We start from the raw sequence: 16219 nt of genomic DNA on the forward strand, positions 1-16219 counted from the left end.
TGTGAGAATTTAAAAAATTTGTAATAATGAAATAAAACCATTTATGTATTGAAACATGGCCTAAGTTAAAAATGTTAATTGAGAATGAGAAAAAAAACGTAGAAAAGTAGGTGGATGGATCATTTTTTTTATACCTTTTCAATTCAAACACATTTTATAAGAATAATTATATTCCTACAACTTTTTTGTTATTCATGCTATTATTTATTGAAGACCAACTATTACCAAACTCCAAGCCTGCTGGTTCAAGAGACTTCAGACTTGTTGAAACAGTCTCTATTACGTAGGAATAGGATATGGTAATTCTGTACATTATAGTCATATTGTATAAATGAAGTATTTGAATTTTGAATACTTGATAAATAGCCTAACGACAGCAATGAGTTAGGTGTTCTGTTTTTACCAGTGATGTATATAAACCCATCTATGTATAGGTTCAAAGTCGTGGAAAACACTTCAGTACAATCTCTATTTCATTATTTTACACTATTTTGCAACTTTGTTTATATTTCTATCTAATATATAAAGTTTTTTATTTTACATAATCACTAAGAGCATTGGTAGTAACTTCTTTATCTTTATCTTCATCTTTAAATTTAAAGAATATGTCTCTAAATTCATCTACATTAACTTATGCATCTCTAAATTTTTGCATAGTTATAAATAGTACTTCTTCAAATTTGAAGAAATACTATTCATTCTTTAAATTTTATTTTTTTATTTTTTTCTCTCTTATACCCATTAAAATCAATTTTATAGAATTTATATAAAGATGATTTTGATACATAAAATTTATATTAAGTTGATAATATAAAATGGATGTTAATTATAAAATATATATAAAAAAATAATTTTAAGAAACAAATAAAAAATAAAAAAAATATTTTATTATTATTTGATTCAAATCATAAACCAAAAAAAGTTTTTTTTCATAGATGCATAAACCAGCTAAATATTCAAAGAGTAGATCTACAAAAAAAAAAAAAAAAACTACTCTACTGTAAAAATTGTTAAAAATATAAATCTTAATCCGTGGAGTAGAGAGAGACCTTCCTTGTCCACAAGACTCAACGGCGCTCTCGCTCTCTCTCTCTCTACCCGAACCTTCGACAACTACTTCGAGCTAAAAGGTTAGAACTTCTTACATTATCTTGATCTTTTCATTTCGTATAGAATGAATGTTGAGTGCAGTTTCTTTATCAAACGCATTCGATTTCCTGTTTGTTGTATTTCTGGCGTAAAACTATCCCCTTTTTTTTCTCGCGAACTCTGTAAATTCGAGCCGCCGCAGGTTTCTATCTCGCTCTACTAATTGCTACTTTCAGAATAATCTAATCACTGCAAATCTGTCTGGAAATTTGTTGAATTCGCCTCCTTTCATAAGCTTGTTTGTTCAATTTATATAAGTTCGTTCTGGTAAAAAACTCGGCTTTTATGAATCTATCTGTATGTTTACTTTTCAATAGCGTTACTTTGTTTTCATTTGCTCAGTTTTAGCACTTTGGTAGCTACCCAATTGAAGATTATCGATATATATTTGGTAGGGATGGTTTTCCTTTGCTGGGATCGGCCCTCTCCTCAAGAACAGAAGGCCTGCATCAACAAGTATAAAGGCTTGGATTCTCTTTTTAGCAAAGAAATTGAAATCTTTTTCATCCCTTAATTTTTTTAACTGAACTAATGTATGATGATTAATAGCTTATTATCACCAGGACAGGTGCATTCAACTATGACTCTAAATTCAGAGGAGCTACTGCTAAGCCCTTGTCTTATCTCCAAGACGACAAGGAGCTCTCAAAAGACGGTTTCTTACTAAACCATGCGCGTGTCTTAGTTGGTTCTGGTCTAGAGACTTATGAAAAGGGTAAAAGCGCTCTTCAGACTTGGAGGTGTGCAGAATATTAGTCTTTTAGATGTAGAGAACCCTTGAAAAGTTGTGGGTGGAAACGCTAATTCTGTGTCTGAAATATGTTTTGCGCAGGCATTTTGGACTTGATTGGGCATTTGTTGATCCCAAGACTCCCATTCAGAGTGGAGTCAAATTCTGTGTTTGCCTCAAGGAGTTTCTCCCATGGGTCGTGATGCCTCTTGAGGTTGTGTATGTGCATGAAACTAGAAAAGCTAACAAGGCCTTGGCTTCTTTTGGATTTGGTAGCGGTACCCTTCAAGGCCACCTTCTGGTTAGTGCCTTTTCATTTGTTATTCCTCAATATTGTCTAGGGAACTTAAAGGTTGTTTCGACACCTTTCTGCTTCAATAGCTGTAGAAAATAGAGATCAAGGTTCAGGTTGGACCATCTGACTTTGAGCTTATATTTTCTTAAGTTGCCGTGTCATTGGACCATGTTGCCCCCTTATTTCAAGAGTTCTCCATTCTCTCTCTGTTCTAATGCTCGGCTCTTTGGAAGATTAGTTCTAGCTGATGCCTGTGATATGACTTTAATATTGTTCCAGTGAAGATCTAGCCATTTATCTATCCATTTTTTGGCTCTGATGCTCATATATAGCACATCCACCATCTCTTTGTGTTAAGACTGTCATACATTACTATTTAATTTCCCTGCTACTTCTGTAGGTAGAATCATTCGTCATTTTATGTTACACCATAACTGTTTCCTAATTTTATAGGTGTCATAGTTTGTTCCTAAGTTGCCCATGACTTTGTGTAGTTGTAGTCCTGAAGATTCTGCATTTAAAGAGGAAAAAAGTTCCATCACTTGCATTTTTACTGCATCATCTTGACATGCTAGTGATCAAACTTGCTGCAACTGAACTATTTTTTTCAGTGAATGTACACCATTCTGTATCCTAATATATTCTCTTCTTTTATTGTTTTCGTTTTTCAACTCCTGATATTTGTTTTTTTTTTTTTTTAGTATAATGTCTTCGTATGATATTCTTTCGTTTGTAAAATTAGAGGGCATGTACTTGTAGTTCTTTTACCTTGTTTAACATTTGAATTAAGTTTTAGCATGCTAAATCTGCTTAAATTCGATGAACTACTGATACATGGCTTGGAATTTCGTCATCAAACAGGCTGGGGAAGAACGTTTCTCAATTGAGTTGGATGAGAACAACCAAGTGTGGTATGAAATACTTTCCTTATCGAAACCTGCCCACTTTTTGTCATTTATTGGGTATCCATATGTAAAACTAAGGCAAAAGTACTTTGCTCATCAATCTACCAATGCAGTTGTGCAACATTCGACTGCTTCACAGCAGTAATGTGAATGCGAATGTAAACTCCTGATGTTAAAAAATTTTCAGCCCTTCTTCTCTTATACTTTTCCAGCAAACTATGATATCTTGTTTACATGGATACATCATGAGAATCATCCACTGAATGATGAAATTTCATCTTGGCCATTTATTTGGAAGATATTTTTCCTAATATGAGATATTGGTTTTCAGCTCCGGGTTCGGGGTTGAGTAGGTGAAAACCACCATTCTCGGACCATGACCAAACATTCAAATAAAAGGGGAAAGAAGATGAGGTCCTGACTCAGTCCGCAAGTCCATTTTCATTAACACAGCTAAATGCCCTCTACATCTTATTCAACTTCGTATCCTTCTGAGTAGTCAATAGCGTGACACCCAGTGCCAATCCAAAAAAGAAAATTAACCCATCAATACTGTTCGTACCCATGAGAAATTGGACCACAAGAAGGGAAAAGGACCCTCAGTATTCTGGCCAAAAATGAAAATTGACCCATTAATGTTCTTTCCGGAATCGCAAACGCCCGCTAGTCTGCTTTAATTCCCTGCGCAAAACCAAGTCAGGTCACGACTCATAAGTAGATGCTTGCGAGTGTTAACTATTACCCAACCAAGCTTAAATGTTAGATGCAGTTATGGATTATGCGCTGTGTATTTAAAAAAAAAAAAAAAATTGTAGGCAATTTCGCTTACCAAACAGTACACCAATATTATATGTAAGGCATTCTTTTATTTATTTTTGAAATAAAAAAAGTTATGTGAGTATTAGTATCCAGTTTGATGCACCAAACTATTTGTTATTTTTAAGAAAATGAAGTTCACTATCAAAAGTTTTATTTTTTCGTATGAGTTTCATATTTATTTATTTTTTTTTTAAATAAATATGAAGGGAATATAATTTCTCATATACTAATCACCGATTAACACAGCGTGATTGATACATAGGACTCGAGGATAGGATTCCATCCTGAGAAAACTAAGGAGAGGAAGATTGGGGTAGTTAAGAAAGACACTACAGCATGCAGTACACCTTAACGCTAAGCCAAGTTGGGTAAGGCCAAAATGGAGTAACGTGAGACATGCTCCGGAGAGAACACATGCACAGAAGAAAAAACTGTTCATGATGATGTTCATATCAGGTTTTGGAAGTGCACCGACAATGGACCATCCGATGTTACATATCCAATTATGTTTTCGTGTTTTTTTTTTTTTTTTTTTTTAATTTTAAGATCTTGAAGGGGGAGGAAGCAGGTTTCTTTTCCAAATATTCCAGAGCAACAAAATACAGTATAAACCAACTAACCGCCGACTCTGGCGACGGAATCGCAATCCGCTTAGTGGGTTGTTCAAAACCTTTGCTTCAAACGGTTCACCCTTTAAATTTTGAAGAATAATGGAAATTGATCGAAACTAAAATCCCATAGCCCATTTTTTATTTATTTGATTTTTTTCAAGCATATTAATTAATAAAAGATGAATAATGTTATATATCACATTATTATCTTATTTTTATTTCACTATCTATGTTATCACTATAAACTTGGATGATAAAAAATTATTCAATAATAATAAATGTATCACATCTTATATAATAAAATAAAAATAAAATGATAATATGATTTATATAATATACTTCCAAGCTCGCACAAGATAAGATGACACAAATCGAAAAATGGTTAGGGAGTAGCCAATCGTGTTCATGTCAAGTCAAGTCATAAATATTCGATTATATAGATTAGTTCGAACCCAATTCATTAAGATAAACGTGATAAATTTTCAAATCTTAACTCAACTTATTTAAATAACAGGTCTTGTTATTTCACTTGTTTAATCATTAATTAAAAATACATTAATATGACACAACTCAAACTCATTTATTATGTAAATGAGTTAAATTAAAACGTACAAATCATTTGACCTTATTAATATACTTTCATATAAAAGTTAAATTTTAACATATAATGCAACTAATATTACAACTATTATAAAATTACAATTTCAACAATAACATGCGCAACCATACCTGTTCGTAGAGTTCTCGAGACCTCAACTATGGAGAACGAGCTTGTCTTTTTTGTCGTTTTTTTTTAATAGAACTCAATAACTTCAGCAATTTCTTTCAAATCGAGCTTGTCTTTTTTGTCGTTTTTTTTAAATAGAACTCAATAACTTCAGCAATTTCTTTCACATTTGATAGCCAAAAACGAAAACACCCACCAAAATTTGATTCATTCCAGCAACCTTATTAGTTACAACAACAATCCACACAAAGAATCTCTATGTAAAAACAAATATATATAAGGTGACGGAGTGTATGTTTGAGGAGTAATTTTTCTGGTTGTCGCTTCCACAGGCATGGCAGCTGAGGGTCGTCCACACCTCAAAAAGGTTCCCTTTTTCATCTATTCCGACATCTCGACCCGAGACACCCGACCCGACCAGAAAACTTCCTCAATTAACAAAACTAGGCCCTATGGAAAAAAGAAAATAGGCCCAAAGAAAAAAAGTAAGAAAAGCCTATCACTCACATGGAGAAAAAGGCTGACCACAAGGCCCATCCATACTGTCTGTTCTTTATGAGATGCACCTCATGGAGTACAATGGAACTGGCGAATCCACGGCGGGTGCACCGTAGATCCTAGGATGGTCGCTCTCCAAACCATAATCCATCATCGGACGGTACTCCAAATCTTCATCATGATCATACACGAACTCCGGGATCTCAATCTCATTCCTCCTCACGTGCTCCCACAGCAAATCCAGCCTGCTCACGTACCTCAGCTTCCCGTATAGCCTGCCCACATTTTTAGAAAGCAAAACCCACGTCATTAGCATGCGACTCGAGTCGAGGTTCATGTTGTTGTCTCCATGATTATCGATGAATTCTTCTAATTTGGACAGAAGATTGAATAAATGAATTTGATCAATTTGATGAGTTTTAAGGTTTTTCGTGATACTATTCATTATAGGGATAGTTCGTAGTTATCACCCTCCGCTGAAGAGAAGCCGACCGAAGGTGGCGAGGAAGAGCCTGGCCTGCAAGTCCGGGTGGACAAAGTACACAGCCTCAAGATTCTCCTTCACGTCCACCGGAATCCCCTCGTAGATTGATCTTAGGGCTGAGATTCCGGGAAAATTCTCGCACCTTTGAACGCCTGTGTGCACGTACACCACCGAGAATGCCTTTTTCCCCAATTTCGGATACACCTTCTGCTCCAGGTGCTTGTTCACCACGTCGACACTCAAACTCCTACCTAACGAGACCAAACGAAAATAAACTCATGTTTCAAATGCAAGATTTTGATTAGATAATTTGAAAAAATTCAAGACAGAGAGAGGGAGGAGATGGATTACAGGGGAAGAATTTTCCAACAATGCGAAGGATCTTGCGACCACGTCTGTCTCTGCCTTTGATCTTGAAGATCTCCAGTTCTTCAATGAGTTGCTGTTGTTGTCGTTGGGATTGGCAAGTGTGGGCACACATTTTCTTGGTTTTGAATTTTGGAAGAAACAGAGGAGAGAGGGGGGAGAGGCCGAGAACGTGGATTGGGTTGGAGGAAGGAAGGAAGAAAGAAAGAATTTATATTGATATAGGAGAGGACAAGCGTAATTAAAGAGATAGAGATCCGGGTTCGGAAAATCGGAGGGGATATTCTGAAGCATCTTCTTTTTGTACCGAAAAACCATATTCACGTCTGCCATGGATACACCTAATATTTTCGCCGGAATTTTTAACTGATTATAATACTATATTTATTTATTATTTTATTTACAATATTTATTTTAATAATTTTTTATAATATATTACGTATACTCCTTCTTTTATTTTCACTATTTAAATATCAAAATTTAATTTATAAGATTTAAATTTTAAATTTTAAATATATTAAATAAATTGAGATTTTTAAGAATAATTGGAAAAGGTTTTGTCTAGATTGGATGAATTATGAGATACAAGTCGGCAACAATGTACGAATGTTCCTTGTGTCCATTTTCCCTGCAATTGCTTGGAAGCACGTATTTTTGGTTGGTTGTGCTCTCACTTTCTTTGTCATGAATCATCGCAAACTCTTTTTATGTGCCTTCGTTTAATCTTCCTAACTCAATTTTTTTTGCTTCGGAAAGGTAGGAACTTAGGTGCTCAATCAAATATGAAAAAAAAAAAAAAGAAACGTGAAGAACAAGGTAGGAACTTTGATTACGTATTTCAGATGATGAAATGAAATATTTTGTTAAAAATTAAATAAAATATTATTATAATTTTTATTTTAAAATTTGAAAATATTAGATAATCATCTCCAACGACGACCAACAGCTCCTCACACAGCAATTACACAAAGACCAGTTCAAATATTGAAGACTTATCCACAACAACAACCAGCAGCTCCTCACACAACAGTTACACGAAAACCAAGTCTAATATTTCACAGGATTCTTGACATGTTTGTTTAGATACGTAATCAATTTAAAATTCAAATATATTTCTTTGTTTTTATCTTTCATAATTCAATTGTAACAAATATATTTACATCATTATAAATACACGTCTATACCTGAGTTTAAGATAAGATAGCAACTCTCCAAATATTTTGAAAGTTTTTACATAGTATTAGAGCGGAGGTTCTGTGTTCGAATCCTGACTATATACTCTATCACATTTAATTAAATATTCCACATGTTGGGCTACACATTAAGAAGGAGTCTAATCCACACGTGAAGGGGAGTGTTAAGATATAAAATAAATAATAAAATCTATCTCTTCTCATTAACTTAAGCTTAAGTTTTTTAGACAAATAGTGATTTCACAAAAAAAATTAAATTATTTATTATATTTTATGTAAAAATTTAAAAAAATTATATATAATAATAAGATGAGATGAAATAGTTTAATTTTATATAACAATATCAGTCATTATAAGTTTGTGTAAGTAGTATTGATGTTGTCGTCACATGATACCTTGTCCCAAATCAACATGTTATCTCCCATGGTCAATTTTCATCGATGCCGTAGAGATCATGATGCCTTATTGCTATGTCTGTTTATTTTGAGCTTTATATCCAATTCTTGTTTCTGTTTTCTATGATTATTTTATGCCTACTTGGGACCCATTTCCAAACATTTTATGTCTGTAAAGTCTTGATTTGCTAAGGACGAAAAAAAAAAAAGAAAAAAAAAGGAAAAAAGATAAGATAAGATAAAGATAAGGAAAATAGGAGCACTACTTGAGGAGCAACAGCAACTTGTGATGCTGTGACGTTGTGAGATAGAGGATTCAGTCCTACCTATTATTTCTAACAGTTCCAAATACTATTATTTCTCAACCCACGATTGAAAAAAAGGTCGTCTAGATTGTAGTAGCTTTGATTACTAAAGAGAATCGCTTAACACAAAAATAAAACACACCGTTTCATTATGACGTGGCGACTATCCGATGATTATCCAGCCTGTTGTAAATAGTATTTTACATAAATAAAATTATAAGTACATATAATACTACTCTTATACAAAACCGATAGTATCACTTTCTACAACCAAAAAATGTAAAAAATATAAAATAATAATAAAATTTTCGAAAATGATTGAAGGGGAGAGATCAGAGATTTCTATAGTCCCTAAGCCCAAGAAAGCCCATATCTATAATAGGAAGCAATTAGCAAAATACAATATAAGCCCATATCCATTACTGGCCCAAAATGATTTGGTGGGGTCAGTTGACGGTTTGCCACGTGTATGAGCAGTCTACCATACAATGCATTGGGAAATGAAAACACGTAGTTACCAAGAAAAAAAAAAGAAGCGGATAATATAATAAGGAACATGCAGCTCTGTGGATGGGCCCACTTTGTTTCTTTTTGGCGGTTCAAACTTATCCTTACAAAGCATCACGTAGTCATCAAGTTTTGTGCATTTATCACCAGATAGCGGAAAATAAAAACAAAAATCACCGTAACCATCCTTACCATATAATATATATCACACCCAACACAATCCCCTGTACTGAAGTCTCGAATTATTGATAGAAAAAAGATCAAAGAAGACCCAAGAACATAGCACTCTGTCCTTGAATTGAGAAGAAGAAGAAGAAGAAGAAGAAATGGTTGTTGAGTCGTTGGTTTCCTCTGCTTTCTGCCTCACTGGTTCTTCCCTTCCTCCGATCCTTTGCCCTCTTAAGCCCAATCAAAAGTACTCACATGGGCGTTTATTGCCATTAACGCCCAATCTGAAGCCATGTCGCTTTGCTAGTAAGCAAAACATTACCAACTTCAGGTATGCATGAATGTATACGTATGAATATGATGGGTGAATTATGTTTTCTCTTTTCTTGACAAACAAACAGAGCATAAGCATTATATTAAGAGCGTGCGGGTTTTTGATGCTTTGGTTATGATCGATGTTCATTCATTTCTCGCTTTTTGCTGATATGGAATATTTTCGTGGGGCTACTCAAAAAGTCCCAAGTGTGCTCTGAAAGGGAACTTGAAGGCCACCGGAGTTCCGACGTCGGTGCCGGTCCGTGTGGCTCACGAGCTACTGCAAGCTGGACACCGGTATTTAGACGTCAGGTAGTTTTCCCTTCGGCTCTCTGGAGGGGCTTATACGTCTATATAATATGCTCTGTGTTTTGCATGTGCTTTCATGGTGTTCTTTCAAAAGCAAGCAGCTTGTTCGTCTTGGCCCATATATCCTGATCATTAGGACAGACAAGAAATGTAATTGCTACATTTGAATCACTGTATATCGCATGATATTGCTTTATTGGGAATGTAGGACTCCTGAAGAGTTCAGTGCAGGACATGCACCTGGGGCCATTAACATCCCCTACATGTACAGAGTTGGATCAGGTTCTTTTATCCTTCACTGACTTTTGATGCTAATTTATTCGTGGAATTTTACATGGGGAAGTTAGTTATGGTATTTAGTTTCCTTTCTTATACACCTATTTGCCTTTTTCTTCTTCCTGATAATGTTTCTTCTCTTGTAATTTTGATTGTATAACTAGGTATGGCAAAGAATCCCAATTTTCTTGCAGAAGTTTCATCACATTTTGGAAAATATGATGAGATTATTGTTGTAAGTTTCTGTTCCTAAAAACTTTCTTTTTCTTCCCCCCTAGAGGCCTGAAATCTGAAACGATCTCGGGTTTTAACATAGTAATTTGCTTCTTTTAGTCTGGTTTAAGCGGTTAATACATTACATGTGTTCTGGATTTGCAGGGTTGCCAAATTGGGAAAAGGTCGCTCATGGCTGCCACTGATCTGTTAGTTGCTGTAAGCACACCAAGCTTTAACTTGGTTCTAAAGCATTTATTTATGGTTATTGGAGTTGGAAAACAAGAAGAATAAGGTTGAATATCAATGTCAAACGTATTAATATTTCAAGGGTGGCTCATTATTGTAGAAAACTTACAGCAAAAGGCATCTGGTGTAGGTAAAGTTTAATGCACCATTGAAATTTGAACAAAAAAGGGAAGATAATATTGTGCTATTGATGCACATATAAACTCACTTTTTCTTTGAATATAAAAGTTGCAAATGGCTTTCTTATTATTTATTGGAGTTGCAACATTAATTTTGCAAGAAAATCCGCCGAAGGCATGTGACAGTTTAGTATGTGACATTTTGAAATCATTTCTGTAATCTTCTTTCATAATCAAAGTATGTGACAGTTTATTGAAAGTGGTTGTTTCATTTTAGGTTGCTGATCAATTTCAAAATGATTTCCAAATTTATTAAATTGAGACTATTTGGACCTGAAAGTTGGGATTTCCCAACTGAGCAGTAGTTTGATGGAGAATCATTTTAAGTTTGATTACATTGAAAGCTAATTAGTTTCATAGACCATTTACCGAACATAAAGTTCCATGGCATCAATTTCTTTTATTGGTTCTTATGTAAATGAACTGGTTTTTGTGATTAAAATGTTCAAGAGTCCAGGGATTAGCTTTAATGCTAGAGACAGATGCACCATTCTCCCAACATTTGAATTGATTTCATTCTGCAACTCTTTGTGCTCAAAGAATTGAGTAAGGCTGATAAGAACTTCTGTACTGCAGGGTTTTAGTGGCATTACAGACATAGCAGGAGGGTATGCTGCCTGGACACAGATCGGACTTCCAACAGAATCGTGATATGTGCTTGTAGACATTACTGATGAAATAAATCCAAGGAAGAGCAAAGGCGATACCAGTGAAGCAAAGGAGGTCCTGTTAAGAAAAAGTATACTGAGAATGTATGTATGTGTAAAATGAGCTAAGAATAAGAATGAAATTGTGATGCATGAGCTCAATTAAAAAGATGGTCAAGTTTCTTTCTTGTCAAATTTGTAAATAAAACCTCTACTTGTAAAGATGATTAATAATATTTATACAACTCAGTTTACGCCCAGCCATTGCCATAGCGCCACTTTATATAACCTTCGTCTATTAATTTTTGAAGTGGACAACAGCAGAAATCCATCTCTTCCAAAAAGAATGCATGTAAATTTTTGAAAACCAGTTTGGCAGCCCGAGTATGGTAGCTCCAGCAGCCGGCGAAGGATTAGAACTTAGAAGAATTTCACCAGAGTATCCAAAAGGAAAGGCAAAATACAAATGTGGGCAGTAAGGGATATGCACAGATGGAAAAACACCAGGAAGAAATACAGTCAAGGCCAACTGGGATGCAGCAATTGACACAAAAAAAAAAAAAAATGGAAATTGGAGTCATCTTCAGACTCGGAAGGAGAGATATTGGTATCCCTTTGTGCACACAAAAGACATATAATCCAACCTGCAATTGCTGAATGTAATGCGTTATGTAAATTTGTTCTGAACTAGGATTCATAAATGTGATATTTGGAGATGCTCAAGTTATTATCAAAACCATTAACAGTGAAGAAGAAAGATGATCTTGGTATGAGCAAACTATAGATGACTTCGTTAGAGTTCTGTTATATACAATCATTTTTTTATATTTCTTGCGTATTCTATTGATGTGATTGATTAAAAAAATTATTTTACATTAAAAAAAATTGACGCAGTTAATCACATTAGTGAAATGTACAAAAATACGCAAGAAGTGACTATAAGAATTTTTATTTAAATAGACGATATACCGTTCTCTATTTTCACGAGGTAGAAGATATTTTGTTAAAAAAACTGTATTTAATGTTCTGAAATTCGTATACCGTATTCTATCTTCGTTTGGTTGAAGGTATTTTGTACAAAAATTGTAGAACATGGCAAAGCATCTCAACCCAAGAAAACCCTTAAATTTGCACTTATACTTCTGTTTGATGTTTTCTTTATTATTATTTAAGCTTTAAGCTTTAAAATATGCAGGCATATTATTTCTTGCCCCGAGAGAACTTCATCCCCCCACGTTCTCAGATTTCTGGCAGATATTCATCAACGAAACTCTCTCTCTCTCTCTCTCTCTCTCTCTCTCTCTCTCCAAACATGTAGCGCACTTTTCCTACGTTTGCGACCACTTCCTATAAGGTTTTGAGCTAAAATGATATAAAATCGAGCAAGCTTTAGCAACGGAAGCAGAAACCAGAAACAATATTAATGGCGATATCGAAAAACTGGCTTAACATGGTCCGGAAGAAGTTTCGCAGATCATCTGACAGTAGAGACAGCATTCTTCCTACTAGTATTGCAGCTTCATCAAGGTTTTCTTCACAGAAGGCAGATACGCCCAATGAAGATATTGCAGAGGTCGACATACAAATCAATATTTTTTAGGGGCATCTCTTGTTCTTTCCATTAATATGCTTTGGGTTTTGATTATCATTTAAACTTGAACAGGTAAGGACATCTGGAGCAGGTGAAAGCATGGGCGCAACAGGCTTTAAAAAGAAAAGACACAGAATGTTGCAAAATTTGATTAGCAGAAAATCTCAGAGAGACGCTCTCTCTCCCGATGGCAACACTAGTCCACGCAATTCCACTGAAAGAGCAATTTCTAAAGAAGTAACCACGGATGATATTGAAGGTGATCCCCATGAAGCAGCTTCATCATTACTATCGTCAGTACATAAAAGGGACAAGTCAACCAAAGAAGATGTTGCAGCCATCAGGATCCAAGCTGTTTTCAGGGGACATCGTGTACGTTTATCCAACCCAACTGCATTTTCTTTTGCCATATTTTACCTACTGATTTGTTTGCCATACTTCAAATCTGTCTAGAAAGAAGGAAGAACACACTAAGGACAAAGATCTTATTAATGGATTAGGATTATATATATAACCTGGTACTGTTGGATGATTCAAACTCGGACAGGTAAGACAGACATTTCGAGCAAGCGAGAGCAAGGAAGTCCAAAGAAGTTTTTGCAGCTTTCATAGAGAGATCATTTCTGCCAATAACAAGACTTGTCCAAACAGTTATTGTACCAAAGAAGCAATCGTTAAAGAAGAACCAGACATCAATGTCAAAGGGCCAATTAATGGTGCAGTTTCATCAACACCATTAAAAAATGAAGATAAAACCCAAGAAGATGTTGCAGCCATAAAGATCCAAGCAATTTTCCGAGGCCATCGTGTACTTTCTCCTTCCTCCGAGCCATTGCATTTTTCTAAAGAAAAATACTATCATCATCCTTTCATTAAAAGTTAATTTATTAAAAATTAATATCATGCCATGGATGATGATTAAAAGCAAGATGAATAACACTCTCTCCTAAGAAATAGATCATCTACAGAGTTACTATGGAGTCTAAAAAAAAAATCATCTTTGACAGGCAAGACGAGCAAGCTCCAGGAGGAAGGAAAACGCATGCAGAACAATGCGAATGTCCCAAAATTTATTCAACAGAGTCCGAAGAAAGTTTCGCAGAACATCACATAGGGATATCATTCTATCCCAGACCAACACGTGTGCTAGAAGTTCCACTGACGAAGCAATTACAACAGATCAAGAAACAGCAATCTTCAAAAACGCCATTGGTGTAGCTTCATCGATACCGTCAATATCCAGAAAGAAAGATCTAACCAAAGATGATATTGCAGCCATCAAGATACAAGCATTTTTCAGGGGACATCTTGTACTACCAATATATTTATTAACCTATTCCATTTACAAGCTAAAATATTGGATCTAGTTAATTAAGGTGGTGACCTTTTTTCCTTTTCAAAATTGGACAGGCGAGAAGGGCATTCCTAGCACTTAGGAGCCTGGTGAAGCTGCAAGCAGTGGTTCGCGGGGTGTGCGTCCGGCGGCAGGCACGTGTAGCCCTCCATTGCATGCATGCACTTGCCCGATTGCAGGTCAGAGTTCGTGCAAGGCAGCTCCTCAACGGTGATCAGGAGCAATCGTGATTACTAATTAGTTTTAGTTCCTTAGGCCATTTTGTCACATGCTATTTTTATTTATTTTTCACAGAAAAATAACTCAATAATTAATACTTTCTACTTGGATGTTTATGTATTCATTGCAAGCTTCTAGTAGAATAGTACTAGAGGTTTTTTTTCTAAGAAGAGGACGGTACCCCAATTTTATTGATAGCCCAACCTCACTTGTGTCGAAGAAAAATCGTGGTTACAACAAGATACATGGAAGATACATTATAATAAAAAACCAAACTCATACATCAAAATTATTAAGACATCCTGATTACATAACAAAGGTTCAATAAAAAAAGAATAATCCAAAACTCTACTTTGTAATGCCAACCCTAGACAAAACAATAAAAATCTGCAAATAAAAACACATGCAAGTAAGGATTAGAGGAGCAAATATAGGAGAAAAAACTACGTACCGGGAAAACTCATTACGAGACTCGCAAATAAGGAAGACTAGTCCAAATTTGAGCCACCAACTCCCCACTTGGCAAGAAGATCAGCAATAACATTACATTCTTGAAAAACATGCCTTATTCTATACTCCATGCAATTCAAATATGCATGTAATTCATCCTAGAAATCCTCTAAATACCATATAATACAATCACCCTTGATAAGCCAGTTAACCAGGATTCAAGAATCAGTCTCAATCTCAACCCGAGAAAAACCCAAGTGGTAGCATCTATAGACACCTTCCAATAAATTTCTTATTTCAGCAAAATTATTAGAATCCGGGCCCAACGCCATAGAATAAGCCACAAGTAAGCTGTCACAATCATCACGAATGACACCCCCAGCTCCTGATGGTCCCAGATTACCAAAACTACTACCATCCATATTAAGTTTCATCAAATCCTAAAGAGGCCGAATCCACCTCACCACACGAACCTTCTTAGACCTAGGTTCTAGATTTGGGATTTCTAGTCTTTGTAAAATAATAGTATCCTTAGAAGAAATGGTCGAAACTTTCATGATCAGATCCATAATACAGCGAAACCATAATTTAATAACATGCCAAACCGACTCCATCGTGTCCTTCTTATCTTCATTCCGAGCCTTACAACACCTATCCAAAGCTTCCATGAGACAATAGACAGGAGAAAGCCAAAAATAATCCGCACCTAGGTAGACTTACCTATCCAACGGAACCAAAAATTAATTTGTTCCTACCAAGTATGAAAAACGCCCATATGCACTCTTAATTGGGTCGCAGCCAACCTCCAAATGCGTCTTGGTTTAAGTGAAATGAAAATTGAAATACGAGATTTTGGATATAAAAAACGTATATTTTTTAATTAAAAATATTAGTGATGGTACAAGTTTTATTATAAAAATAAATTCAAAATTTTATGTGTTTTTTTTTAATAATAATTGTATTGAAAAAAAAATTTATATGATTCAATATAGTAGTTAGATTATAAATTTACTTTTATTATAAAATAGATCTATTATATCATATTAAATCATTTTAACTGAAGAATTAGTTATAAAAATCATTTTTATTCAAACAAAAGTTAAAAAAATCGATCTTGCTTTTTACAATATTGTATGTACTCTTGATCTTCATGAGGAATTAGTTACCATGATGGGAAAGTGGGCCCCAACATCCACGAAAAATTCATGTTTTGGCTACACAAAAAAGACATGCACGGCACCTTCGGTCGGTCGGTCAAAGAAGTG

The 16219-nt window shown here is 35.0% G+C and overlaps 3 protein-coding genes across 8 annotated transcripts; 2 read left to right on the top strand and 1 right to left on the bottom strand.

Moving 5' to 3' along the window:
- The first annotated feature begins 1045 nt into the window (after positions 1 to 1045).
- LOC109009713 (UPF0548 protein At2g17695) lies at positions 1046 to 3312 on the top strand. 4 transcript variants are annotated; one of them, XM_018990308.2, is made up of 5 exons: positions 1046 to 1130; positions 1545 to 1605; positions 1713 to 1889; positions 1982 to 2180; positions 3036 to 3312. In XM_018990308.2, the coding sequence occupies exons 2-5, from the start codon at positions 1547 to 1549 to the stop codon at positions 3222 to 3224; spliced, it is 624 nt and encodes a 207-aa protein (XP_018845853.1). In that variant the 5' UTR covers positions 1046 to 1130; positions 1545 to 1546; the 3' UTR covers positions 3225 to 3312. The 4 variants fall into 4 exon arrangements, with proteins under 4 accessions (XP_018845853.1, XP_018845854.1, XP_035538594.1 ...); XM_018990309.2 differs by having other exon boundaries at positions 1056 to 1130; positions 1492 to 1605; XM_035682701.1 differs by lacking the exon at positions 1046 to 1130 and adding an exon at positions 1138 to 1291 and having other exon boundaries at positions 1718 to 1889.
- Positions 3313 to 3467: 155 nt separating this feature from the next.
- On the bottom strand, positions 3468 to 6884 carry LOC109009714 (ganglioside-induced differentiation-associated protein 2). Of its 2 annotated transcripts, XM_035682702.1 has the most exons (4): positions 6570 to 6794; positions 6205 to 6469; positions 5744 to 6009; positions 3468 to 3760 (listed from the first exon to the last, which is right to left on the bottom strand). In XM_035682702.1, exons 1-3 carry the CDS (start codon positions 6697 to 6699, stop codon positions 5790 to 5792), a joined length of 615 nt encoding a protein of 204 aa, XP_035538595.1. In that variant the 5' UTR covers positions 6700 to 6794; the 3' UTR covers positions 3468 to 3760; positions 5744 to 5789. The 2 variants fall into 2 exon arrangements, with proteins under 2 accessions (XP_035538595.1, XP_018845856.1); XM_018990311.2 differs by lacking the exon at positions 3468 to 3760 and having other exon boundaries at positions 5405 to 6009; positions 6570 to 6884.
- Positions 6885 to 9111: 2227 nt separating this feature from the next.
- On the top strand, positions 9112 to 11604 carry LOC109009712 (thiosulfate sulfurtransferase 16, chloroplastic-like). Of its 2 annotated transcripts, XM_018990306.2 has the most exons (6): positions 9112 to 9483; positions 9669 to 9779; positions 9985 to 10058; positions 10217 to 10287; positions 10431 to 10484; positions 11270 to 11604. In XM_018990306.2, exons 1-6 carry the CDS (start codon positions 9311 to 9313, stop codon positions 11342 to 11344), a joined length of 558 nt encoding a protein of 185 aa, XP_018845851.1. In that variant the 5' UTR covers positions 9112 to 9310; the 3' UTR covers positions 11345 to 11604. The 2 variants fall into 2 exon arrangements, with proteins under 2 accessions (XP_018845851.1, XP_018845852.1); XM_018990307.2 differs by lacking the exon at positions 9669 to 9779 and having other exon boundaries at positions 9158 to 9483.
- The last annotated feature ends 4615 nt before the right edge of the window (positions 11605 to 16219 follow it).

The sequence above is a fragment of the Juglans regia genome, chromosome 11 (assembly GCF_001411555.2).
Source record: "Juglans regia cultivar Chandler chromosome 11, Walnut 2.0, whole genome shotgun sequence".
In the NCBI taxonomy this organism is placed as follows: Eukaryota; Viridiplantae; Streptophyta; class Magnoliopsida; order Fagales; family Juglandaceae; genus Juglans; species Juglans regia.